At 37.5% G+C, this 25,926-nt stretch overlaps 2 protein-coding genes across 3 annotated transcripts in view; both read left to right on the top strand.

The window, feature by feature from the left end:
- Positions 1-19,251, top strand: part of LOC142341766 (uncharacterized) — a 553,339-nt gene extending 534,088 nt beyond the window's left edge. The window contains exons 2-7 of the mRNA XM_075392984.1: positions 866-965; positions 11,320-11,499; positions 11,807-12,138; positions 13,812-13,866; positions 15,026-15,128; positions 18,944-19,251. Of these exons, the coding sequence (XP_075249099.1) occupies positions 873-965; positions 11,320-11,499; positions 11,807-12,138; positions 13,812-13,866; positions 15,026-15,128; positions 18,944-19,128 (948 nt within the window). The 5' untranslated portion in view covers positions 866-872 and the 3' untranslated portion in view covers positions 19,129-19,251. The remainder of the gene's footprint in view (positions 1-865; positions 966-11,319; positions 11,500-11,806; positions 12,139-13,811; positions 13,867-15,025; positions 15,129-18,943) is intronic.
- LOC142341765 (uncharacterized) overlaps positions 1,416-25,926 on the top strand; it is a 110,286-nt gene continuing 85,775 nt past the window's right edge. The window contains exon 1 of one of the 2 annotated variants that reach the window (XM_075392980.1): positions 1,416-1,433. The gene's annotated coding sequence lies outside the window, so the exon portion shown is untranslated. Of the gene's footprint in view, positions 1,446-25,926 lie in introns of both variants that reach the window. The other variant, XM_075392981.1, reaches the window with a different exon arrangement.

Here is a 25,926-nt window from a genome sequence, read left to right as displayed (position 1 = left end):
TTTCCAGATATTAAAAAATTTCTATGTTTTTTGGCGATTTCTTCTCTCAACTCTTTTGTCAGCCAAGGTTTTTTCAGCAATTTTTCTTTCTGGTTGAAAGCTTTTTATAAGTGGGGCGTGGAACTCTTGAGTAGTACTGAAAACGTTTATGAAAGCATTGTACATGCTATTTCCATCTTCTTATAAATTTATTCTTTAAAATTAATTTCATTTAACTCTCTAACTTTAGCTGAATATTCCTAGTGCGCAATTTAAATAGTTTTTGGGATCTTTTCCGTTTGTGCCCCCCAGTACGTTATGCGCCCCCCAGTTACAGAGCTTGTGCCATTACATAGTAAATCAATATGTAAAAATATTGCACGTGCGTCTGGGGGTGCAAATAATATGCGCCCACTAAGCTGGGGGGGGGGGGGGGCACAAACGGAAAAGATCCAGTTTTTGACTTGGAACATTTTCTTCAGCTTTTACACGCGAGAAGTAAAGTGCTTCAGAAACCCCCAACCAAATCCTTATCAGCATAAAGTGCACGGAGATTATACTTGATAATACTTACGACCTCATTTGGCAGCGAGAGAAAGGATTCGTCTGACGTGATTGAATACAGCAGACAAAAATAGCTTTGCGATTTAGCGTAGCTCTATACTATGACTCGGTGGCGTGAGCTCAATGCGCCGGCGTCCCATACAAACGGAAATGATCCCAATATTGTCCGATGACATAAGTATAATTGAACCAAAATCCCTATTTGTGGGCTATAATTTGGAGAGGGGGCTGTAGAAAACGTCAGAAATCTGTTCGCACCAAATTTTTTACCCACCCCAAACGGCATGAAAGTTTTTGATATACAAAAAATATTCGATTTTAGAAGTTCTATGCAGCCCTCTTCAGGAAGCGATCAAGTTCCAAACAATGCTAGCAACATTCGAGTTCAGATTCCACCGTCGGGTGCGCAAAACATTCGCATGGTAAGAAGTAATTAATTATTAGATAAGTACTGTAGTACATGCGTAAAAGTTAATGTTTTGTCCGGTTACACACTTCTCTGAAATTTAATTAGGAAATTCTTATCGAAGAAATACACGAAGCAGAGTTATTATACCTAAACATAAGTTATAAATGTGTCACTGAAATTTTCAATTTACAACTAAAGTCGATCAAAAAAGTTTGATGGGACAATTTTTTAAACGAAAAGTCTACTTCGTGACCAACGTGAAGCAGTTCAATTTTTGCGAGTCCTTCATGTGTTTGCCCCGCCCTCAAAAATTATAGCCCCTATTTATATTTTCGGTAATGGGGGTTACACGCTGGGCTATAAAGGGAAAGACTACAGGTTTCATCAGGTCTTTTTCTGTTCTCTAGTAAAATAGTCTGCTAGAGCATCTTTTCCCTCTCTGAACCCAGCCTAATTTTGTTGCGATAAACTTATTAAATAGCTTATTAAATAGGTTATAATGTTTGTTCAGGGCTGCCGTGGTGGCCCTTGTTTGTAAATGGTAATTGTTATTGGAGCAAGTTCTCTTCACCATTCTTTGGAGAGGTGGACAAACATCAAGAAGCGATTATCCAGACAAGTGATCACGAAGCCAGGATACAATCTTCACCGAGGAGCTCAAGATAAGTCAATTATTCAAAAACGACTTCGATTGATACCGAAAAACGAGCAGTTGATTATTTGGCACGATCTAATCAATAACTCTGTGACAAGCCCCCGCAAAGACCCCAGAAAGCCACTTACCCCAGAACAACTTGTGAACGAAATCAAGAATATCAAGCATAAAGTAGTTGGAATAGTTTACTGCGTAAGAGAAGGAGCACCAGACGTTTACAAAGAGCTGAAGGGAACGGGAATACCTGTTCTACACATCGTAAAGGACCTTCTCTCGAGGCGAAAGCAAAAGGACAAAGAACTTGTTCGCAGCTACAGCCAACTACATCTTGCACCACATCTCGAAATCAAAACCCTGACTATTGTACGAAATCACGGCGACAATCTAAAAGCAATTATCAAAAAGAAACACAGCCCGTCTCAACAGCAACGAAAGAAAAAGCAAAAGAAACGAAACGCAGCCAAAATTTGAGTAAGTCTAGCACTAAGTTGGTTTTGTAAATTCCTATTGATTGAGTTCAATTGGAATTGATCAAAACCAGTTTTCAGTCCCAGTCGGCAATTTAAGCAAAATCGTTTAGCTTTTGTTAAGCCCTATCGCAATTTCTATTCAAAATTTTTGTGAAAATCCTATTGATTCAGTTCAGTTGGAATCGATCAAAAATTTAAGTCTTCATCAAATTATTTTGTGAAACTCCTGCTGATTAAGTTCAATTGGAATTGATCAGAGCTTATGAAACAAATGGGAAAAAATTGTAAGACCTGTAACAAGCCAATACAGGCACAAGAGAAAACATATACATGCGTTGCCTGCAACTGTCATATACACATGACGACAATTTGCACAGGACTTTCCTCGGCCTCCCTCAACGGGATAATAGATGTTTGAAACAACATTATGCTTCTCTGCAATGAATGCGTGGACAAAAACGAGCGAGATAAATTCATAAGATGCAGAACAATGGCGAACATGACCGAGAAGATAGAAAATTTGGACTTTAGCAATCAACTCAAAAACATGGAAAAGAGATTGACTCAGCTTGTAGACAAAAAGATAGAAACCGCCATCAAAATAACTTGTGAAATAGTTGATAAAACGTATGCTGCCGTGGTCTCCGTGGAATCCACACAGGAGACCGATAGGAAACTTGGAAAGTTAATTAAGAAAGAGAAAGGCGTCGACAACATCAAACAAAGCTTCAGAATACAAGGGATCCCTGAAGATCATAACAAAACAAAAGCTGAAAATCTTGTCCCCACAACTGACGAAGTAAATGAAATACTGAGTGAAATAGGCGTTAGGCCTGAAGTGAAGGAACTCAAACGACTAGGTGAATTCAAGAGAGAACGGAAGAAACCAAGAACTCTTTTAGTAACGGTCGCTAACGAACATGAAGCCAGGCTAGCCTTAGTCAAAAGTATTGACCATCGAGAGGAATTAGCAAAGAGAAATTTTTACTTGCTACCAGCTCTCAGCAAAGAAGATGCCCTCAAAGAAAACCTGATTCTGAAAAAGAGAAGAGAACTGTTGACAGAAGGAGTTCCTCGAGATAAACTCAAAATTCGAAATTTGAACTATTCAACGATGGTGCGAAAGTGGAGATTGCCTCCGTAGAAACCAAGTCAAACTGACTAGGTCTTGTTAACATTCTGCAACTAAACGTAAGGAGCCTTGTGAACGTAGAGAGGAGAATTAAGTTTGCAAATGCTGTAATAAACTCAGACTACAACGTTATATGTCTCTGTGAAACTTGGCTCAATGATAACATTCCATCATCTGAACTATTTCTAAATGACTATTGCATCTACCGACAAGATAGACAAATGGATCAAGACAAAAATACCCACGGAGGCGCCCTCATAGCAGTAAAGAACTCCTTCATCTCCGAAAGAGTCATTTCTGAGCAACCGGATTCTAGTCTTGTCTGCAAAATACAATTAGCTGAGAACGAAATTTTTATTTGTGCCTTTTACAACCCCCCAAGAACTAGCCCGTACCGTTACGAGGTTAACGATTTCCAAAAAACTCCTTAAAATCATTCCTAAATCAAGAATGACCATTTTATGTGGGGATATAAACTGTCCTGATGTTAACTGGAAAACTCTAGCAAGTACAAATGAAGAAGAAAACGAAGTCATTGAATTGTTTGAGGAATCCCTATACAGACAAATGATAAACTTCCCCACCTGTGGGCAGAACACTCTAGATGTAGCATTTTACAAAAATTGTAATTTGGTGGCACATCTCGACGAGAAATTTTCCTCAATCATAAATCAATCCAGTTAACACTAGAATGTCCACGCCAATACGCCAAAGAAACTCTTGGAAATTTTAGAAGTTTCGGAAACGCTGACTACGAAAGCATAAATAATATTTTAAGTACTGAACCCTTCAAACCAGTTTGCTTCACTAACATAAACAACATATGCGAAGAATTTTACCAGTACATGGATCAAATATTCGAGGTCCACGTCCCCAAAAGAACTAGACACCGACAAAGTATACCTCCCTGGATATCAAGTTTCACTTCTTACAACATGAAGAGACTACAAACCCAAAACCGACTCTTATCCGAAAAACCCACAAGTTATCGAAAACAAGAAGTTCATAAACTTGAAAACCAATTGATAGAATCATCGGAACTGGACAGGATTGAATATCAGGAGAAAATCATGCGTGCAGGAAATACCGGTACAATCTTCAAACACTTGAAAAGCCTGAAAAAATCACCCAGCCTTCCAAAATTACTAATCAAAGAAAATCAACAGAGCACAAAAATGCAAGAGCAAGTCAACATGATGAACGAGTTCTTTCACTCAGTGTTCTCACCCAAAATTCCTTTCAGTATACAAGATGTAAAATTGAGAAATCCTGAAATTACAAACTTCGAAATCTCAAAGAAAGCAATCTACGAAATACTTCTTTCGCTAGATGCCACAATGTCGCGAGGCCCAAATGGCATACCGCCTGCATTTTTTCCAACGTACAGCACGCGAAACAAGTAAGAATTTAAATGTACTTTTCAAGCAGATAAAACGACTGAGAAAAATCCCAAACTCCTGGAAAATTGCAGCTGTGACACCAATCTACAAAAAAGATGACAGACGGAAAGTAGAAAGTTACCGACAGGCTCTCTTTTAGACATTGACAGTAAAGTTTTTGAGAAATGCATTTGTTCAGCTTTATACGCTCACTTCGAAAAATTCCTAACAGAACACCAACATGAATTTGTTAAAAAACGCTCAGTTAATACAAATACGCTATCCTTCTTGAAATCAATTCACGACGCACTCGATAACGAATCAAGCAACGAAATTGTAGCATTCTACACAGATTTCTCCAAAGCTTTCGACAAAGTGCCGCATTTTGAGCTTGTACAAAAAGTTGCAAATATTGGAGTGGGAGGTTGCCTATTAGAAATTATCGTTGACTAATTAGACAATAGGAAACAATTCGTTCGGGTAGACAACACAAGATCGGAAACTTTAGATGTAACAAGTGGGGTACCCCAAGGTTCTCTTCTCGGACCACTCCTGTTTTGCATATTCATCAATGACCTACCTGATGTGTTAGTTTTCTCTGACCCATTTATCTTCGCGGATGACCTAAAAATTCTTGCAGTGAAGAAAACGTTTTGGCAAGTTCAAAACAACCAATGGTATTGAACAGTGGGTAAACGAAAATAAAATGAAATTAGCCTTGGACAAATGTGCAAAGCTGAGCATAAGAGGTCAAACACAAAATTACGAGCTTATGGGCACTAAATTAGAGTCATCCAAAGTCATCAAAGATCACGGCATCTATGTTTCCCATGACCTGACGTGGAAGACACATATCGAAGAACGACTGAAAAAAGCGAACAAAGTACTCTACCTACTTCGACGAAACATAGCTCTTCAAGTAAGACAAGAGATCGAGCTCGGACTCTACAAGTCACTAATTTTGCCAGTACTCTTATATGGCTCTGCATGCACAAATCCGAACCGAGGTGAGCTACAACAGCTTGAAAGATTTCAAAAGAAAGTAGTCAAATGGATCCTTGGACAAAAAGTCATGCCGTATCCAAATCAACTGAGACTTCTTAACATACTACCACTACCAATGTTCATGCAACTAAATGACATTCTACTTTTATCGAAATTGACAGAAGACGATAGCTTTTTACCAATGCTGAAACAAAATTCAGAAAAAGGGAGAACAAATGAATTATTCAAGCTCCCGAAAACCAGAACTGAAAAGGCTAGAAATGATTTCTTTTTCCGTACATGCAGGCTAGCAAATCGAATAGAAAATTACATTGAATTTAATACGAAAAAAGGTCTTAAAAATCGAGTTTTAAATTTCATGTGGAAGTTTGTAAACGAGCGATTCGACGAAAATAACATCTGTAGCTGGCATCTATGCTGTGACTGTCAGAACTGCAGAAATAATAGGACAATTTTCTAAGACGACGACTGGGACGAAAATCCCCTCAGTGAAAACTGTAAATCCCCAACAACAACAACAACAACAATTTGCAACACCAGGCGCTTAAGCTAACCCTTGTATTGCAATTTAATTTTTCGTTTTTAAACGATTATGGGATCTTTTGTGCTGCCCAGCCAAGTGTACCCCTCAGATGCATGTGCCATATTTTTATTGCGGTCTTTTTATGCGATTTTTTGCTTGACTGATTTTTCGTCTGATCCTTTCGACTTTTCGCCCTCAAAGAAGGGATAACAGTTATCGCCTGGAAGGTATTAAGTTCTTTTCCGCGTGATCTAAAATTCTCTCTTTGAATCACAATTTCAAGACGCTGAACTCAATTGGCGGCAATTTAATACTAAAAGTCAAATGAAAAGTGCGCCGAAACTGGTGCCATTTTAAATTGCTCTTGAACGAAGTTCATAGCAATTATTGTAAACGTGTGTCTTCTTCTTATGCAAAATTTTCGCTTGACAATTTTAATTTTTCGAGTGACTTTTACGCCCTTGACTTTTTGCGTTTCGCGTGATCTAAAATTCTCTCTCAATCACAATTTCAAGCAGCTGAATTCAATTGGCGGCAATTTAATACTAAAAGTCATGAAAATTGCGCCGAAACTGGTTCCATTTTTTTTACTTTAAATCTTAATAGTGGTATATGTTAACCTCTAATGCGGTTATTTGAAGCCCACTATTGATTTTCTTAGTCCCATTTAGCCCCCCCCCCCACGACTGAAGCAGGCTGAAATTCATTAGAGCTCCCACTAGTCGTTTGAGAGCAATTCTTCCGACGTTTAGTCGGTTATGTTCTTTATCTGGAAAAGCGCTGATGTAGATTTCGGGGAGGGGGGACAGTTTTCCAGGTCAAGCTGCTTGCAATAATCAAGCCAAGGTCTTTCTGGGTTGGTCTGCGCATTGCCCTTAGAATTTGCAGATTGCATTTCCCAACATTCAGAAGCATTTATTCACACCAGAGTTGAATAGCATTCGCAGAGTTTCACGTTTCGAGCATGCCATGATCTTAAAGTTAGATGCAAAAGCCAACCTTGTTGGATTTCTTCAATCGTCTGGAAGGTCGTTAACAAAAACATCATTTGGCGTAGAATGGATCCTTGTGGAGCAGCGGTTGTGACAGTAATGACGTCAGAGTTCTGTTCAGAGATAGAGACTAACTATTTTCGGTCCCAGGAGATAAGACGAAAGCAAATTCTGTGAGTTGCCTCCTAGACCCAATTCTTCCAGATTTTTGAGCGGTTGGTTGTGTGATACTTTGTTGAACGCTTTGTCTAAGTACAGTACGCCTAGTTCACTTGATAATAGATCGTGCAATATGACCTACCTGATGTGTTAGTTTTCTCTGACCCATTTATCTTCGCGGATGACCTAAAAATTCTTGCAGTGAAGAAAACGTTTTGGCAAGTTCAAAACAATCTCAATGGTATTGAACAGTGGGTAAACGAAAATAAAATGAAATTAGCCATGGACAAATGTGCAAAGCTGAGCATAAGAGGTCAAACACAAAATTACGAGCTTATGGGCACTAAACTAGAGTCATCCAAAGTCATCAAAGATTACGGCATCTATGTTTCCCATGACCTGACGTGGAAGACACATATCGAAGAACGACTGAAAAAAGCGAACAAAGTACTCTACCTACTTCGACGAAACATAGCTCTTCAAGTAAGACAAGAGATCGAGCTCGGACTCTACAAGTCACTAATTTTGCCAGTACTCTTATATGGCTCTGCATGCACAAATCCGAACCGAGGTGAGCTACAACAGCCTGAAAGATTTCAAAAGAAGTCAAGTGAAAGATTTCAAAAGAAAGTAGTCAAATGGAGAAAGTAGTCACTATTGATTTTCTTAGTCCCATTTAGCCCCCCCCACGACTGAAGCAGGCTGCAATTGATTAGAGCTCCCACTAGTCGTTCGAGAGCAATTCTTCCGGCGTTTTGTCGGTTATGTTTTACTTAAATCTTAATAGTGGTATTTGTTAATCTCTAATGTGGTTATTTGAAGCCCACTATTGAACTTCTTAGACCCATATAGGCTCCCCCTCCCTCCCTCCTCCCCCACCCCGACTGAAGCAGGCTGCAATTCATTAGAGCTCCCACTAGTCGTTTGAGAGCAATTCTTCCGACGTTTAGTCGGTTATGTTCTTTATCTGGAAAAGCGCTGATGTGGATTTTGGGGAGGGGGGCAATTATCCAGGTCAAGCTGCTTGCAATAATCAAGCCAAGGTCTTTCTGGGTTGGTCTGCGCATTGCCCTTAGAATTTGCAGATTGCATTTCCCAACATTCAGAAGCATTTATTCACACCAGAGTTGAATAGCATTCGCAGAGTTTCACGTTTCGAGCATGCCATGATCTTAAAGTTAGATGCAAAAGCCAACCTTGTTGGATTTCTTCAATCTTCTGGAAGGTCGTTAACAAAAACATCAGTTGGCGTAGAATGGATCCTTGTGGAGCAGCGGTTGTGACAGTAATGACGTCAGAGTTCTGTTCAGAGATAGAGACTAACTATTTTCGGTCCCAGGAGATAAGACGAAAGCAGTTTCTGTGAGTTGCCTCCTAGACCCAATTCTTCCAGATTTTTGAGCGGTTGGTCGTGTGATACTTTGTTGAACGCTTTGTCTAAGTACAGTACGCCTAGTTCACTTGATAATAGATCGTGCAATATGCTTTATAGGAAATCGAAAAAAGTTATCAATTGCGAAGTTGCAGATCTAGCTTTGCGAGAGCGCAACTGTTTTAAGTTCATTTGATTTTCTAGACGACTCTGGAGAGACTTGAGGATACCTTTTTAAAACATTTAGATATATTGCGGAGTAAGGTGGTTAATCTAGATCTCAGTTTCCATTTTGTCACCATCCTTGTTTATTGGGGTCACATCAAAATTTGAAAGCTCAGGGAAAGATCTATTTCTGTTATGCTTGAAGTTCTGCTTTTTTTCTATTGATATTGAAGTTTTGTTGGGACAGTTATTTGACCCTATTCATTAAATACAGTCGTGAAAAAGCGTTGGCTTGGTCTCGTTTGCCCTTACAACACCTTTGTATCGCGTGGTCACTGGCATTGAGGACTGGCTTCCTTCGCTTGCTTCGGTTTCTGAATTACACTGAGACATCTGTTTTGGAAAACATCTGATTGAATGTGAAGGTCTTGGTCCCGTTTATTTTTGTTCAGTGTCTGAAAATAATATTCATGTTCCTTCGGCCTATTTATTTCTTAATTATTTGTCAAATAACCATCGATGTCCTCGGCCGTAGGACTGCATGATGTTTGGTTAGTATCGGGATGTGAGTTTTGATTATTTTCTACCAGAAGCGTTCATACTCCTGGTTGAACCAAAAAGTCACGTTGCTGTACCAGAACAGATAAAAGTTCTTTAAACTATTGCTTCCAAATTTATTGTAATTTTGATGTCTGTGCAATATGTTCCGAGCACTTTTTAATACTGAAACAAAAACTGGATCTCATCTCAGTCTTCATTACTTGTCATTACGTATTGCTGAAGGTCAGTGAGGAACCACCATTTGTTTCTTTCACTCGGTGGGAAGTGCTCGGAAACCATTTTCCAACAGGATTTCCAAAACATTGTTTTTTCAGGGACACAAGGATGAAATGTATCCCTAATTTGTCTGATGTAGGTTGAGGTCACTGGTGATGACAATAAAGGTAATTTTGTGTGATGCTTTCTCTTTGTTCGATTTCGACTCTAGCTTTTCAAAATCAGTTCAGCAACAGTCATAAATTTACTGTCTTTTGGAGGATTGTATAGACAGCAAGAAATGGAGTTATCGTTGTTGCTTTTATTCTTCAGGACATCGAATTCTCCTGCAGGAGCGTTGATCTGCGGTCGTTCGTGTTGGATGTCGCTTTCAATTGCTATCAAAACTCCTCCGTGGCTAAGCTTGCTAATTGCTGCACTTTCTTGGTCTTGTTTTTATAGATCGTATCGACCGATTGTCGGTAAGGATATGACATTGCGGCAACTTACTTGATTGTAATTTGAAAATTCTCTCGTCCGTTGAGGTCGAAGATGCTTCAAATATTGAATATTGCTATATTCATTGCGTCGTGTCTGTAGTTCTGTTTCAACGCTTGTCACCAATCTTAACAAGTAGTAATTTCAATGGCCGTTCTTACTCTCTGCTATCGTTGCTTGCTGCTATAGCAGTATTAGCTCTCTTCTGCTTGTTCTCATTATTCATCTTTTTTAAATTGCTGATAGAGGTTTTTATATCAAAGTTTTTTGGCGAGCCAACTGCAGTAAGGAAATGTCGATGCAATTTGAATTTTTAACGCTCTTCTCTTGAGTCAGTTTATTTCAGTGTTGGGCTGATGATAATTGGATTTTCAGATCAGTCATGTTTGTTTTTGGCGCCGACTTTAAGAGCTTTTAATTTACCAGGGATCCCATTTCAATTACAATGGCCCTGAGTGGCTTAGATTCGTCGTATCGGAACAGTCTGGTCAACTTTTTTCGCTTGGTTTCCGGAATTCCCTGAAATTCCAGGTTGTCTTCCACTGCTCCGATGTTGCTTTTGATGTATCCTTTCGTCAAGTTTTTGTCATGGACTAAGGTATACCCTTTATTGGAATGCTCTACGCGTTTGTTTGCATTTTCATAGCTTCCCTTCGCACTTTTCTTTCCTAACTGGTCCAAATGCCGCCATGAAAGATGTGGGTTTTCCACGTTTTCTAGTCTGTTTGATATTTCGATGGCAGCTTTTACACGGTGGTGTGTCCAAGAAGCTTTTCCTGTTGTTTTGCAAGCTGATGCACAGTTGATTGGGCTTCCTAGGCACAGTTTTAGTTCTGATGCTTTATCGTTTGCTATTACACTCGAAGCACAGGTATTGCTTGAGAGGGCTGTAATGCTTTCAGCATCAAAGAGTTTGCATTCCGATGTCAAGTGAGGCACTTTTGGCAGAAGCAGCAGCAGCCGAACTTCACCAAAGACTTCTTTAATGTGCCGCAGCAGTCTTTTGTAGACAACATTTGGGTGTTCTGTTGTTACTTAATTCGGTAACAAAACAAGAATAGTGCCGACGCACTATCAAGACGTCACTTGTAAATATAGAATGCCAAAGTATATTTGATCAAAATAGTTCATACTACTTTTGATTTCGTAAATTAGCTGATAAATTGAAACAGAATTACTATAGGCATAATTATTCCTTTTTGGAGCATAAATGATAACCTTCATTATTTTAAATGTATTTCTCAATTTGCCAGCTTTTAAGAGTGGAGCCCCTCAGACGGTGCAAATAATCAGTGCTCCGGGAACTGTCAGTGGTTCTGGAGGAGTAACCCCTGCCCGATTGAGTGGACCTGGCGGACAACCAGTTACGCTGTTACAAGGACCACGAACGGCAGGTGGACAGTTACAAAGAGTAGTCATAAGACCCCACACAATAGCATCTGTAAGTATCCTCTTCAGTCTACTAAATTATCTTTGATCTGTTACTAGATTACAAACTTTGATGGGTTTCTTATGCCAGGAATCCAGTCCATCACCTGACTTATTTTAACAAGTTTTTGGATTAAATTGATGCTTTTTGTGTCATGAAGCACACATAAAGGAATTGATGTTTAATTTCCTTGTCACAGCGGATAAATTATACTTTATGACCTGTTTGATTGAGCTCTAATCTCATCAATGGCTTTTTAATCTCATCATTCACCCCCGAAATCTGACATATCTTCACTTGCATTATTCTATATTTTCAGCCAAATGCAGCGCAGTTTGGAGTTCGGCCCATAGCTCCGGCCCCCAGACCATCACATGCATTCCAACCTGCTGCTAATCAACAGGCACCCGCTCTCCAACAACAGAATGTGCACATCGTGAACACCGGTCCCTCGAATCCTTTGCCCAGACCTGTGGCTCCTAATCCGGCCAGACTGGCAAGTGCAGCTAATCTGGAAATCGGGTTGAATAGAACTGCCCTAGGAGGTGCTCCGAAGCCCAGATTTTCAACTTTAGAAAGTACTGCTGCTCCAAATCCGAAATTAAAACATGCTGAGTTGCTGGACAGAAGTAGAATACAGGACTTGGTCAAGTATGTTCTTCTTAGTCACAAAATCTGTTTGTAAAGAAATATAGCATTTTGAATAGTTTAACGATTAATTGTTAGTTTCTCCCTTTTAATTTTGAATTAAATGTGAGTGTTAAAGGATTTGTCTTTCCTGTCAATGAGCACTCATGTACTTAAGAAGAATAGATGATTAGGGTTTTGTTTCAGAGTGTTTGATGACTTTTGTTTTATTTAGATTTTATTAGTTGCTTTCGAGCGAAAAATAAAGCAATTGTAAACATCGTAAACATTTTTTTTGAACAATTGTAAGCATTTTTTATGCAGAATTTTTTCTTGGCCATTTTTGCGCTTCTGTTATAGAGCGTTCTTTCTCTCCCTAGTGACTTTTGTACGCTAGACTTTGTGATTTTTTGATCTCAATTGCTCTCATTCCGAAATGAAGTCTGTTGTTACTATGAAGGTGATTGTCGGTGCAGTTGCAAAGCTAGTATAACTGAGTTGGTAAGATCATCCAGAATCACGGATTGGAAAGACTCTACTGTCGAATTTTGCGCCCATAAAATTATCTAAGATAAGCAGTGATAAAGGCCTGATAACCTAGTGGTTAATGATTCAGATTTTTACGCCGGGGATTGGGGCTAAAACCTCTAAATTGTCAAAACTTTTTGCACCCAAAAATTTTTAATGATGCACCCCTTTGAACAAAAAAACGTTTTAACTTCAGCTCATTTCTGTATCTTTCTATCTGCATTTTGCGGCTTGCAAGTCCATTTCGCAGCTATTCCGGCAGTCTGCCCGCTATATTAATAATTTTCGTAGTTATTCTGCCCTGTTATTTCTTACTACCATCTAATCACGCGCTAGGACGTCAAGGAAACCAACCACTCAACTATGTGTCATAAGTTCATTCAGCTTCCATGACTTACCTCACTCATGACTTACCTCATAATTATCTAACTTGAGTGACCCCTATTTGTTTTCGATTGCATTGTTAGGGTCTATAATTGTGTTACAAGTCATTTTGTTGACTTTTGCGCTCATAAATCTAAATTTAGAATGCAAAATCTAATCGAAATTAAGTGGACGTCACCAAGTTAGATAATTATGAGGCTGTTACATGAAAGACTACTGTTTGATATGTGCTCAAATTTTCGTTTTTTTTCCTGCTCGAAAAATTGTTTTAGTTTACTTCATGTTTTCAATCAAATATTTGGCTGAGCTCATTTTTCCCGCATTCTAGTGAAATGAAATTAAAATGTTCTTACGAGTTTTAACCTCACTTCTATACTCGCCTGTCTTATTTCACAATCTATCAAAATTTAACTGACAAATTTGAATTTCTTTTTTTTATTTTGAAAGTTTCCTGTCTCTGCTTCAACTGTTAGATAATTAAGCCTGGAGTGTGAATGAGCGGGGTTGGAATATTGTGTCTACGCACACTAGCGAGAGGCTGTGTTCGCTATAACTACATTTTTGAAAATTAAACCTCAAGATTGCAGTTCTTTTGATATATGTCCAATAAAAGCATAGCTGTCAATGTAACTGTTGCGATTATATCATTTTAGAAATTCTTTTATGGATTATAACAAATGCTGCATCAAATCGGCACTAAATTGCTGATGTTAGTTCTATTATTTATGGTAAAAATTTTCTACAATAAAGTGGTTGTGTTGATTTGATTTGCTAATTTGTTTCAGTGAAGTGGATCCGAATCAAGAGTTGGACGAAGATGTTCAGAACCTATTGTTAGAAGTAAGTTCCCTTCAACTAAGATTCTGTACGACGCTTTTTAGTTGCGTAGAAAGTAACGCTGCTAAGTGATCACAGTGATTTTCATCCTTCATAATTTAAAGGCCAAGAAACGATGGCGAAACGGTTATTGACGTCGTGGTTTTCACGGTTCAAGGAGCTTATGATTCAAAGAATTTGTGGTTTATCGGAGGCTCCGTTTTTTCAAGTTCCTGCTCACGCGTTTTGTGTCAAATTGGAGTAGTGGTCACGTCCACACAGGAAATAGAGGCAAAAACATGTTTTACGTCGTGAAATTTTGCTACTCTAATTTTTGAGTGATATAATAATGTTTTTCGTTGTTCAAAAACTTTAGGTTTACTTCTAGTTTTTCTGTTTTTCGAGTTTTTTGGCCTTTTGTAATTGGTTTTCGTAGTCCAATCCTAGTAATTTTGAAGTCCTGAGTTTTGTTTGGTAAATTAATAATCTTTGAATTGTAATTCATAACTTGTCCTGCCGTTTTTTAATTCGTCGTCTTCCACGATTTTTCTTACGAACTTCGATCACCGCAAATAAGTCTGAGCTGACACTTTTCCCACTCAGCTCCTAAAGTTGAGTCCCTAAGCTCATTTGCCACTCTCTTAGAGCTTCTAAATTGGTTCACTTGAGCTCATTTGCCACTCTTGGGATTAGGTCAATCGTGTGATATCTTTTTCTGATCTTTCATGTATTATTACTTTTCATGTATTATTACTTTTCTCATGTATTACTACCGCACTCACTTATATAAAAACTCTATTTTAAAGCTCAACCCAGCTAGGTGTCCGACAATCTGTCAGCCATATTTGATGAAACTTTCTATTTTTGCCACCCTGATCGTAGTGGGCCGGAACATAAAGGTTCCACCTGCATTAACTCAGTACCTCGAGAGTTAAATGTGAAAAATGGTGGAAAGATGCATTTATCATTTTGAGCAGTACAAGTGGGTGAACTTCAACTATAAATATCCTCATGGTGAAATGAGAGTACATTATTCGACTTTAAAGTCATTTCAGACCATCATCGACGCTCTAGTGTCGTTCTGACCAATTGGAAGCCCAGATTGAAAGATTTTTTAATTAGCTTAGATTAACCTACGATCAAGGGTTGTGATGTACAATGACGCTTCGTTTGTATGCTCCAGATTGCAGATGACTTCATCGAGAAGACGATCACTGCTTCTTGCCAAATTGCGCAGCATAGAAATGCAGCTACATTAGAAACATCAGACGTGCAATTATCTCTAGGTGAGTCTCAACCTTAAATGCTTTTATATTTTTTTAATTTAGCTGCGGAGCTTTACGTTAAGCAAAGCTATACTGAGGAACTCTTAGTTTTTTCGTGTTTTCGTCTGAAGATACTTATGGTTTACATTTTCACACTGCAAAGCTCAAAAGAGCGGTTCTGATCATGTTAAGCCACTCTTCGGCTGGTTCAATTGAGATTACTCGAAACCCCTTTCATGGCCAATAAAGGAATCCTATATAATGAAGGCTGTTAATAACAATGAAGCGAGATCAACATAATTATGGGACATTAATTTTAACCCAAAAAATGGAGGAGGTTTTAGAGGTTGGATCCGTCAATTCCGATCTTTATCTGTTTATATCTATATTCTACGTCGGAAAGTCCAGTTTTCAGCTATATTCAACATGCAACCCGACGGCATAAAATTACGGTTCGGCTCTTGTTAGGTAGGTTAGCACTGCGCAAATTGTTGGAGAGCAAATAGTCGTTTACGGTTGAGCGGCACCATTTACTTTGATGCGTCGCATTGCAATAGTTGAAATCTACAGTGTTTGAAAACTGTCTAATATTTTCGGTTTCAATTTATGTCAGTTTTTGGTGGTGATAATTGATAATTAAATATTAAGAAGTTATCTTGGTCCTAGTAACGGAGGCTAGATTTAAACCCGCAAGTTTAATGGACTTGTTATCGGCATCGATTATTTTTTATATTTTCCGGTTAAAAATGTTTCAATTGTCACAAAATGGAAGCTGTGAATGATAATCCAACCAAATTTCCGGGAATTAAGGAACCAAATGCCAAAGGCACGTAAGAAAAACAAAGCATATTGAAAAAAGTTTTAGAAACCCAAATCGAGGGAAAGGTTCGTACAGATAGTCAAACAGGTGTTCTTCGGAACCTGGGATCCGACAAATTGACTTGGCTTGTTTTGTCATCGATAGTCACCCAAACAAGAAGGTTTTGAGTATCTGAAGCGGCTCTTCAGCTGGTTCAATTGAAAACCCCTTTCGAGGTCAATAAAGGAATCCTATATAATGAAGGCTGTTAATAACAAGGAAGCGAGGACAAAATTTTTATGGGACAAATTTTTAACCCACAAAATGGAAGGTTTGGTCAACGCGAGACCATTGACACATGTCAGAAGTGATCATGAAAAAAGAGCCCTTTACACTGAATCCGTTTCTCTTTGGACGAGCTTTTGCCAACATGTCTGCTTTCCATCTCATCGAGAATCTGACTTTGAGGAGATATCTGAAGGAGATCTGTCAGAAGGTTCGCCCCAGCTTTGAATTTTGAATAAAGCAAACAAAACCATTATCCAAATTCGAACAATGATATCGTTTGGGTACCAGAAGATGCTTCTTTTTATGCGATTTTTCGTAATAGTCTGATCATATGATTTTTCGCCATCAAAAACCAGATAAACAGGTCAAGACCCGACGGCATCAAGTTCTCTTAGAGCCTTACGACTCATTAGTCGCTAAGTATGTGATCCACCGAAACTGTTGACATCAGTTCATGATGTAAAGGGGTGGTTCTTAGATTTTAGACCCCACTCCCACTTACCCTAAATCCCGTCCACTGTAACCCACCGCCACCACTCCCCCTATTTCCACGGAAGTTTTGGTCAACGCGTGCCATTGAGACATATCAGAATTGATGATTAAGATTAGAGCCCTTGGACAACGAATCCGTTTTTCCATGGACGTGCCTTTTTTAACGTGTCCGCTGTTTTTCTCATTGAGAATTTAACTTTGACACGCCATCTTGATGAGACTTGTCAGAGGATTTGTGTCGACTCAGAACCCTAGAAAAAAGCTGACTAAACCGGAAACGAAATTTGAACTGAAGGATATTGTTTTGGTTCCGGAAGATTGGACTCGAAGATTGTAATGGCCTTTGCGACGCATAACAAGGAATTTCACATGCCTCGGCAATCTGCTGCTATATCTTGTGAATGAAAAGCCGCTGAAGTGTTTTACTCGTCCAGCTGTAAAATTCGCTCAAATATACGAAAAACTGACCCCGGAACGTTAGTCCTCCAGAATTCTACTGTCATTGGTAATTATTGATACTAATTTCCTTCCTTTTGAAATGTTCCATCTATCACAAAATGTAAGCTTCGAATCTGAACAAAATCGCAAAAATCATGGACAAAAATGCCAAAGCTACGTGAAACAAATCAATTACATCGATTTGAAGTAGGCCCGATTTGGAAACCTAGGTCACCAAAGAAACCATGATGTCTTTGATTACTCGCAAGCGAAGTCTTTAGCAATTATTAGTCCGGCTGGACTTTTGGGATCTATTCACTTTCACCCCCAGTGTTTTTCTTTGCACCTCAAATTGTTTTGTTAAATAGCCTCTACTATGTTGCAACAATTGTTCATGCGTCGGGTTTGAAAACTTATATGCCCACTAAGCTGCTGGGGACCAAAACAGAATAAATCCTTTCTTAGAGAACTTTTCGTACTAGTCACCGACCATCTGAAATAGTGCACTATACCTGAACTCAAATTTGAGGTGAAGGATATCGTTTGGGTCCTAGCAGATCGGACTCGAAGATTATATTGGCCCTTGGGATGCGTAACAAGGACCTTCCCTTGCCTCGGCAAACTGCTGCTTTATCTTGTGATTGAAAAGCCGCTGAAGTGTTTTACTCGGCCAGCTGTAAAATTGGCCCAAATATACGAACAACTGAGCCCGCTACGTTTTACTTCTCGAATTTTTCTATCATTGATCATTATTAATCCTAATTTCTTCCTGCTTAAAGGTTCCGTCTATCACAAAATGTAAGCTGCGAATCTGAACTAAATCACAGAAATCAAGGATGAAAATGCCATAAATACGTGAAACAAATCCATTACATCAATTTGAAGTAGGCCCGATTGGAAACCCAAGTAACCAAGAAGACCATGGTGTTTTTAATTGCTCTCAAACAAAATTTGTAGCAATTATTAGCCCTGCTGGTCTATTTGGATCTGTTCCGTTTCAACACCTAGTGTTCTTTTTTTCTCCTCATTTTATTTGTTGTTAAAAAGCGTTTTTTTTATGTAGCAAAAATAACACCTGTGGCGGGGTTGAAAAGTTATAAGCTGGGGACCAAAACAGAATAAATCTTTTTTGGACAATTTTTCGTACTGGTCTGACCGACCATCTGATTTTTCGCCCTCAAAAATGATGTGAGCTTGTTACACCGGAGGGAGTTAAGTTTTTGAGCCTTAAGTCTCACTAGTCTCTAATTATGCGATCCACCGAAAGTGTTCTCGTGACATAAATTCGGGTTGCAGAGGGTTGGTTCTGACTGAGTTGCACTTACACTACCCAACCCCCTCTTAATCTCTACCTCATTTCATGCATTACCCCCGACGCTCAAACTGAACCCCGCTCAGCTCCCCCCCCCCCTCGCCGTTAAAAGAGAGTAGCCTCCAAATGTGACGTTTTCGCGTTTTTTAAACTTTACCAGAACTTGTGTGTTGTCAAACTAATAAAGAGAACAACATGAATAGCCTTTGACTTTGACAAATTGATATAAAAATTCTCTGGATATGAAGGTTCGCGAGTCAGCTTTCATTACTCAATATGAATCCATTAAGGAAATGTTGGAGCCTCCAGCGTAAGCAATGCACCAATCTCTGCGTGTATCGCTTTGGGCTATTTTTCAGACTGTGGTAGCTTCAATTTTATTTTTTTAAATAAAAGACGGCTTGGCGTATACATTTGAATATATAAGAAACAAGAAAGCTAAAACAAAGCAATTTTTAATTTGAATGTTTTTTTAACATTAAGTGGATAAAACCAGTCTAATTTCAGAGAGGAATTACAACATGTGGATTCCTGGCTTCTCTGACTCTCCCAACTCGGATGACCCCTCGTCTTCTGCATTGTCAAACCTCTTCTCTAAGGGATCCAATGTCCACTCGTCATCCAGAAAGAACATGGGAAACGAGGCGCATAAACAGAGAATGGCGGTTTTAAGAAAAACTTTGAAGAAATGAAATTGTTTTCAAACGCTAATTTCGCCGAGGCTTCAATTCTTAACTGTCTGGCAGAAACGAAATACATATTCTGGCTTTCTGTATCTGCTTTGAAAGTTCCTTCTTGTGAAATTTCTTTCGAAGGTATTAGATGAAAAAGAATTTCATGTAGTGCATTAGATGCTTAAAGCTTAGGTTATTCATTTGAAAATAAAGAGAATTTTAATAAGGAGATTTAAAAAGAACATCTGAAATAAAAGTCCTGAGCAAGTTTTGTAGTTTTATAGAAGATAATCTATGGTCGATTTTCCTGACTCTAAAATATTGATATTGTATATGTAAAACCTTTAACGTTCTGCCGCAGTTGCGAAGAGTTGCCTGGGTGTCAAAACTTAAAAGATTTGCGTTTATTTGTTTTTTTATAGCTGCGAAGCTGTAAGCTGAGCGTAGCTATATTGCGGTGCTCTTGGTTTTTTTTTTGTTTCGTCGTCTGACGCTTTATTTTCGTTTTACATTTGTTCTAGAACATTCTGTCTCGTCACTGCTTAAATGGCTTTTTCGCGCTTGATTTCACGCTTTCTGTGTGACCTTAATTGCGGTTATTCAGAAACAGAATCTGTTCCTAAAACAAAGTTGATTGTAAGAAAACAGATTGTATGGTCCGACAGCCGAGTGGTTAAGGCGACTGGCTGTTAATCCGGAGATCGCCGGTTCGAGACGCGACGGGGAAACTTTTTTTGCACCCAAAAAACAACCTCCTTTGAAATAAACTTGTAAGTTTTATAGGCGGCGGCGATAACTATTATCAACTCAATTCTGTATCTTTTTCCATCTGTATTTTACGGCACGCAAGTCTATTTCGCAGCTATTCCGGCAATCTGCCGGCTATGTTATCTTAATTTAGCTCTGTAAAAGCAATTTTTTAAGCAGAGTTACTCAGCTCCTTAAAAAGTGAATACTAGCTTTCACGTCGCTTTGCTTTTGAGTTGGTCAGGTTTAAGAAGAACCCAAGAAATATATTTACATGGTCTTATGAGAGTGATCTCAACGCGTTTTGTTCGGTGTAGTCTTTGATAGATTCGACTCTATTTTGAGTCCTACGGTTTACCGAGCAAGGTGCAGTTCAGTGCTCTTAGCCTCATGTGTACTCAAATTAATTTAAACGTCTTGCTACGAAGCGGAAACATCGAAAGATTAAAATGTATTCTCGTGGTAAATTGTCATGTATACAGGGAAGACAATCATGTACACAGTAGCAAAAACTTGTGTTTAAAACGTCTTGCCAAGCTGATTTTAATTTGGGGTCATTCAAAGTAAGGATAGCTTGGACGTCTAATGCCTACTCTAACCGTCCATCATTTCTGGAAACCTCTAAACGATCATCCAAGTTGATGACCTACCAATCTGCAGGCTCAGAAGTATAATTCTGATTATTGAACTGAGTTCTCAGTTCTGCTCTGGGAGAAGAATCTTAGAAAGAAAGCCCTTCATTACAGTCTTTTAGGAGCTTGTTCAAAATTCTTAATCAAAACAACCCTTGATATTTTTAACCACATAGAGCACATGAGGCCAACTTTTGAAATAAAGACAGTTTGGGAAGTAAACTAGAAAAAAAAAACGAAGAAACCTGGTATGCAAATGTTACATTTTTCAAAGCTCGTCCACCCGGGAGGCTATTATTGAGCGTGTAATTATCGCTATTACGTAAACTTTGTTCTAGTAGCGTCTTATTTACCAATTCTTATGAGAACTGGTATTCATAAATCAATCTATCCTCAAATTAAAATCACGTACGTTAACTTTCGGAAAACTTTATCTATGATCCATTGGATGTCTTCTCTAAGCCAATGGGATTTATCAATATTAGGGTAATGCGATCACATTTCAAAGGGAACCAAAATTACAAAAATTCCGTTTTTTTTGAAATTATGAAAACTCGTCGCATCGAAGTCATAAAAGCAAAATATAGCAGATTAATCAGCTTACCTGATTAATTTTGGTTGAAATAAAAATGAGGTGAGTCCTGTTATTACTGAGACCGGACTTACAGTTCACGAAAATAAGTTTACTAAGGGTTAGTACTATAAAAAAAACTTCAGAAATTGTTTATTGAAAATCTTAACAGCTACTAAATGCAATAGCTCTCAACGGATGTCAATATAAACGCAAAATTATGCCTCAATAGGACGATAAGAACGTTTGTTATTCCTAAGTCTTCGATAACATATCACAATAAGTCTTATGATTATGGAAACAACAACAAAAGCAGGCACAAATCAGGGAGTCAGTAGAAAAGTGCAAAAAATTGTCGAAACCCTTTAATTTATAAATTTTTCTTTGAAAACTTGATCCAGTGAACGTCTTCTCTAAGCCACTGGGAACTATCAATGTTAGGATTATTTGATAAAATTTCAAAGGGATCCAAATTACAAAAAATATCCAAAAACGAAAAAAAAAGAATTGTAAAAACTTGCGGCATCTATGTCATAAACCAATAGAAGGCAAAAGGCTAAGAAGATTCATTTTAGTTGCAGTAAAAAAGGAGGACCTTTCATTACTGAGACTGACTTACAGTTAAAGAAAAGGTGTAATATTTTAAAAGGTTTAAAAGGTTTAAATAACAGCCAATAAATTCAAGAGCTTTCAAGGAAAGTCCAAAAGTAAACCACGTTTTGCCTCAATGGGAAGACAAGGATATTTGTCATCAATATGTCATCAATGAGACGTCACAGTATATCCTATGATTATGAAAACAACAACAAATTCAGGCGAAAACCAAAGGAATGGCAGAAATGCGAGAAGAAATTTTTTTAAGGCATTTAAACCATAATCTTTTCTCTGAAAGCTTAATCTATGGTCCATTACCTCCTTCTTAAGCCATTGAGAACTATCAATATTGGGGTAATGCGACAACATTTCAAAAGGAACATAAATTACAAAATTCCGATTTTTTGAAATTATGAAAACTCGTCGCATCGAAGTCATAAAAGCAAAATCTAGCAGATTAATCAGCTTAACTGATTCAATTTGGTTGAAATTAAAAATGAAGTGAGCCCTATTATTACTGAGGCTGACTTACAGCTGATGAAAATATGTGTAATAAGGGTTAGAACTGGAAAAAAATTCAAAAAATGTCTATTAAAATTCTTAACAACCACTAAATGCAATAGCTCTCAATGGGTGTCAATACATACTCAAAGTTATGCCCCAATAGGAAGCTAAGAACGTTTGTTACTCCTACATAAGTCATCAACGTTACAACACAATAAGCGTTATGACTATGAAAACCATAACAAATATATTGAAAAACCAAAAATTCATTAGAAAAGTGCGCGAAGAAAATGTCGAAGCCATTTAAACCACACGCGTTTCTCGGAAAACTTTATCTTTGATTCATTGGAAGTCTTCTCTAAGCAAATGGGAACAATCAATATTGGGGTAATGCGATAACATTTCAAACGGAAACAAAATTACAAAAAATTCCGGTTTTTTTGAAATTATGAAAACTCGTCGCATCGAAGTCATGAAAGCAAAACCTAGCAGATAAATCAGCTTACCTGATTCATTTTGGTTGGAGTAAACATTAAGTATTTCCTGTTATTACTGAGACTGACTTACAGTTCATGAAAAAAAAGTTTATTAAGGGTTAGTACTAGAAGAAAGTTCAAAAAATGTCTTTTAAAATTCTTAACAGCCACTAAATGCAATAGCTCTCAACGGATGTCAATAAATATGCAAAATTATGCCTCAATAGGACGCTAAGAACGTTTTTAATTCCAACGTAAGTCATCAACGTGAAAACACAATAAGTCTTATGATTATGAAAACAATAACAAATATATGCAAAAACCAAAACTTCAGTAGAAAAGTGCGCGAAGAAAATATCGAAGCCATTTAAACCACACGCGTTTCTCTGAAAACTTTATCTATGATCAATTGGGAAGTTGTCTTCGAGCCAATGGGAACTATCAATATTGGGGTAATGCGACAACATTTCAAAAGGAACCAAAATTACAAAAATTCCGGTTTTTTTTTGTAATTATAAAAAACTCGTCGCATCGAAGTCATAAAATTAAATCTAGCAGATAAATCAGCTTACCTGATTCGTTTTGATTGAAGTAAAGATGAGGTGAGTCCTGTTATTACTGAGACTGACTTACAGCTCATGAAAATAAGTTTAATAAGGGTTAGTACAAGAAAAAATTTTAAAAAATGTCTCAAAATTATAAACAGCCACTAAATGCAATAGCTCTCAACGGATGTCAATACATACGCCAAATTATGCCTCAATAGAAAGCTAACAACGTTTTTTACTCTTACATAAGTCATCAACGTTACAACACAATAAGTGTTATGATTATGAAAACAATAACAAATATATGCAAAAACAAAAAATTTCAGTAGAAAAGTGCGCGAAGAAAATATCGAAGCCATTTAAACCACGCGCTTTTCTCTGAAAACTTTATCTAAGATCCATTGGAAGTCTTCTCCAAGTCAATGGGATCCATCATTATTAGGATAATGAGATAAGATTTTAAAAGGAACCAAAATTACAAAAATTCCATTTTTTTAAAATAAAATCGCGCACCATATTATTTTGGTTGCAGTAAAAGAAAAAGTGGCCTGCACTGAGACTGATTTACTGTTCATGAAAAAAGTTTAATATCTGTTAAAATTCAGAAAAAACTTTCGAATATTTATTTGGAAAAATTAAAGTCTTAAGAGCCTTTAGCTGTCCAGGCAAAGCACTATATAGGTTTACCTAATGCTCATTAGGAATCCGATTGCAATTTTTGCCCACTTTAATCAATACCATAGGACTCCAAAAATTTAATAAAAGCTTAAAGTAAATCAGTATTTCATTTAAGTTTTCGAAAACTCAAGAGTCGAAGACAAGAAAAAACATGAGCGATTCCTTGAAAACCAATATTTTGATGAATGGGTATCATTTGACTAAAAATGATGTTTGTTTTTAACGGAACCTCGATATGAACAGTGATTATTCTGTAAGTAACTAAAAAAACAATAATAAATAGGAAACGTTTTCTAAAAAAAACAGCTCTGAAATTGACTTCGAGTTTTTTCTATTGTAAACTTTCTCATGACACCAAAACTAGTCTTTTTATTGGTCTATTGCTAACACAAAATGGTTTCATTTTGTAGCGTGAAATGTGTATTTTAAATAATATTTTTATAGAAAAGTCTTAAATTGAACAAAAATTATACGCTAAAAGTGAACAAAATCATGCAAATATCACGTGTTCACAAAAAATTTTAAACCTCGATAGCTCCTCGAAAACTACGAAATTCAAAAATCTTTTTTACTTTCGAATTCTACGCTGGACGACCTTTTTAATGATACCACTCACATATCTCTACGATGAAAATATGGATCGCCCAAAATTGTCTGAACAAAAAACCCTTTTGGGTATATAGTTCCTCCCCCACAAGCGGGGTCGGAACAAAAATAGATGTTGCTGTGCTCCTTAATTGGGCATTTATAGCTCGTGTTTGCAATTTTTCTGACATTTTATTGACTGTAATTAATTGTCAATGCTAGAATAATGAATAAAACTTGACCAAGGTGTCGTCTACGTCCTTTTAAAACCTCGACTTATATTTGATCTGTTTGGGTTGAATCCTTAAATTCAATTGATATTACTATCTTTCGGTTTCAGCAATTGCGTCATTTGAAAATATATTAAACTGTTGCGAGAGACTGTCTTGTTTCAATATACTTTAATCCACAAACAATCAATATCAGCCCTGAACTTGTTAATGATAGTATAGGCGCCGCCCAAATCCAATAAAACTTTAAGTTCCAAATAACGAATGCGAATCAAAAAAATTAGTAGTTCCAAATTTAATAGTTAAAATTATCCACTTTTGCCACCCAACTGTTGTTTGCTGTGTCCTAAAACGTGCCATAATTTTTTCTGTATTTTTGGTGACTTGTTTTGTTTGTTCGTTTTTTTCATCTGATAACTCATTAGTTTCCAATTATTTAACCTAGAAGTTTTGATTTTGTTAGGACCTTTGATGTTTTTTAGAGGTAAAACTTTCGGAATTGCTGCTGTTTTTCGCCCGAGGGATGAAATGTCTGTTAGTAAAAGTTTATATCCAAAGTGATTTTTCTTCCACATTCATGATACGTTGTGCTGGCCATATTTTTGTGCTGGCCATATTTTACTTTAGACGATATTCCTGAGACTGCTGTTTGGGCAAAATCTTAATGTTTGTCGGAAAACTAAGCCACGCTGTTGAATTGTCAATTAGTGGTGCTGTTGCGTTGAATGATTTTTTGAAGCTTATAGTTTTATTTGGAATCTACAACGTACTATACTTGTGCAATATTGATTTTAATTTCTGATTCCAATATTGATATCAAGGGTAAGGATGGTTTTGGATCGACGGGTTTTTGTCCTCAAAATCACAATTGATTGTTAACTCGTTTAAGTAACAAAACTTTTTCCGTTTTGTTCAATTAACATTTTTTTAAGCTGGAAAAATATTTTGTTGCCAAAAATAATAAAGTTTTCTTTGACAAAATACTGTCCAAGTTTCACGTGTTTTCAATTTGTCAATTCCGTATCGCAATCAAAATATCCGCCACCATCATATCATTTGTCTTCACATATCCTATCTCATAAGTTGAATTGAAGTTCCGCTTCAGTAGCTAAGTTTCCAGGGTTCATCTTCACAAATTATCCCGATCGCTTCCTCCTTTCCTTTCAACATTTGACCGTCCACTCATCTTAATTGTTTGTTCCTCATCCTCCTGTCTCGCTCTGATTTTATATTCCTGTTATTGACGTTTGC

This window comes from Convolutriloba macropyga, chromosome 6 (genome assembly GCF_964194025.1).
Source record: "Convolutriloba macropyga chromosome 6, txConMacr16.3, whole genome shotgun sequence".
Classification (NCBI taxonomy): Eukaryota; Metazoa; Xenacoelomorpha; order Acoela; family Convolutidae; genus Convolutriloba; species Convolutriloba macropyga.
The sequence above is the reverse complement of the archived record's forward strand: the minus strand, read 5'-3'. Positions and strand labels throughout refer to the sequence as shown.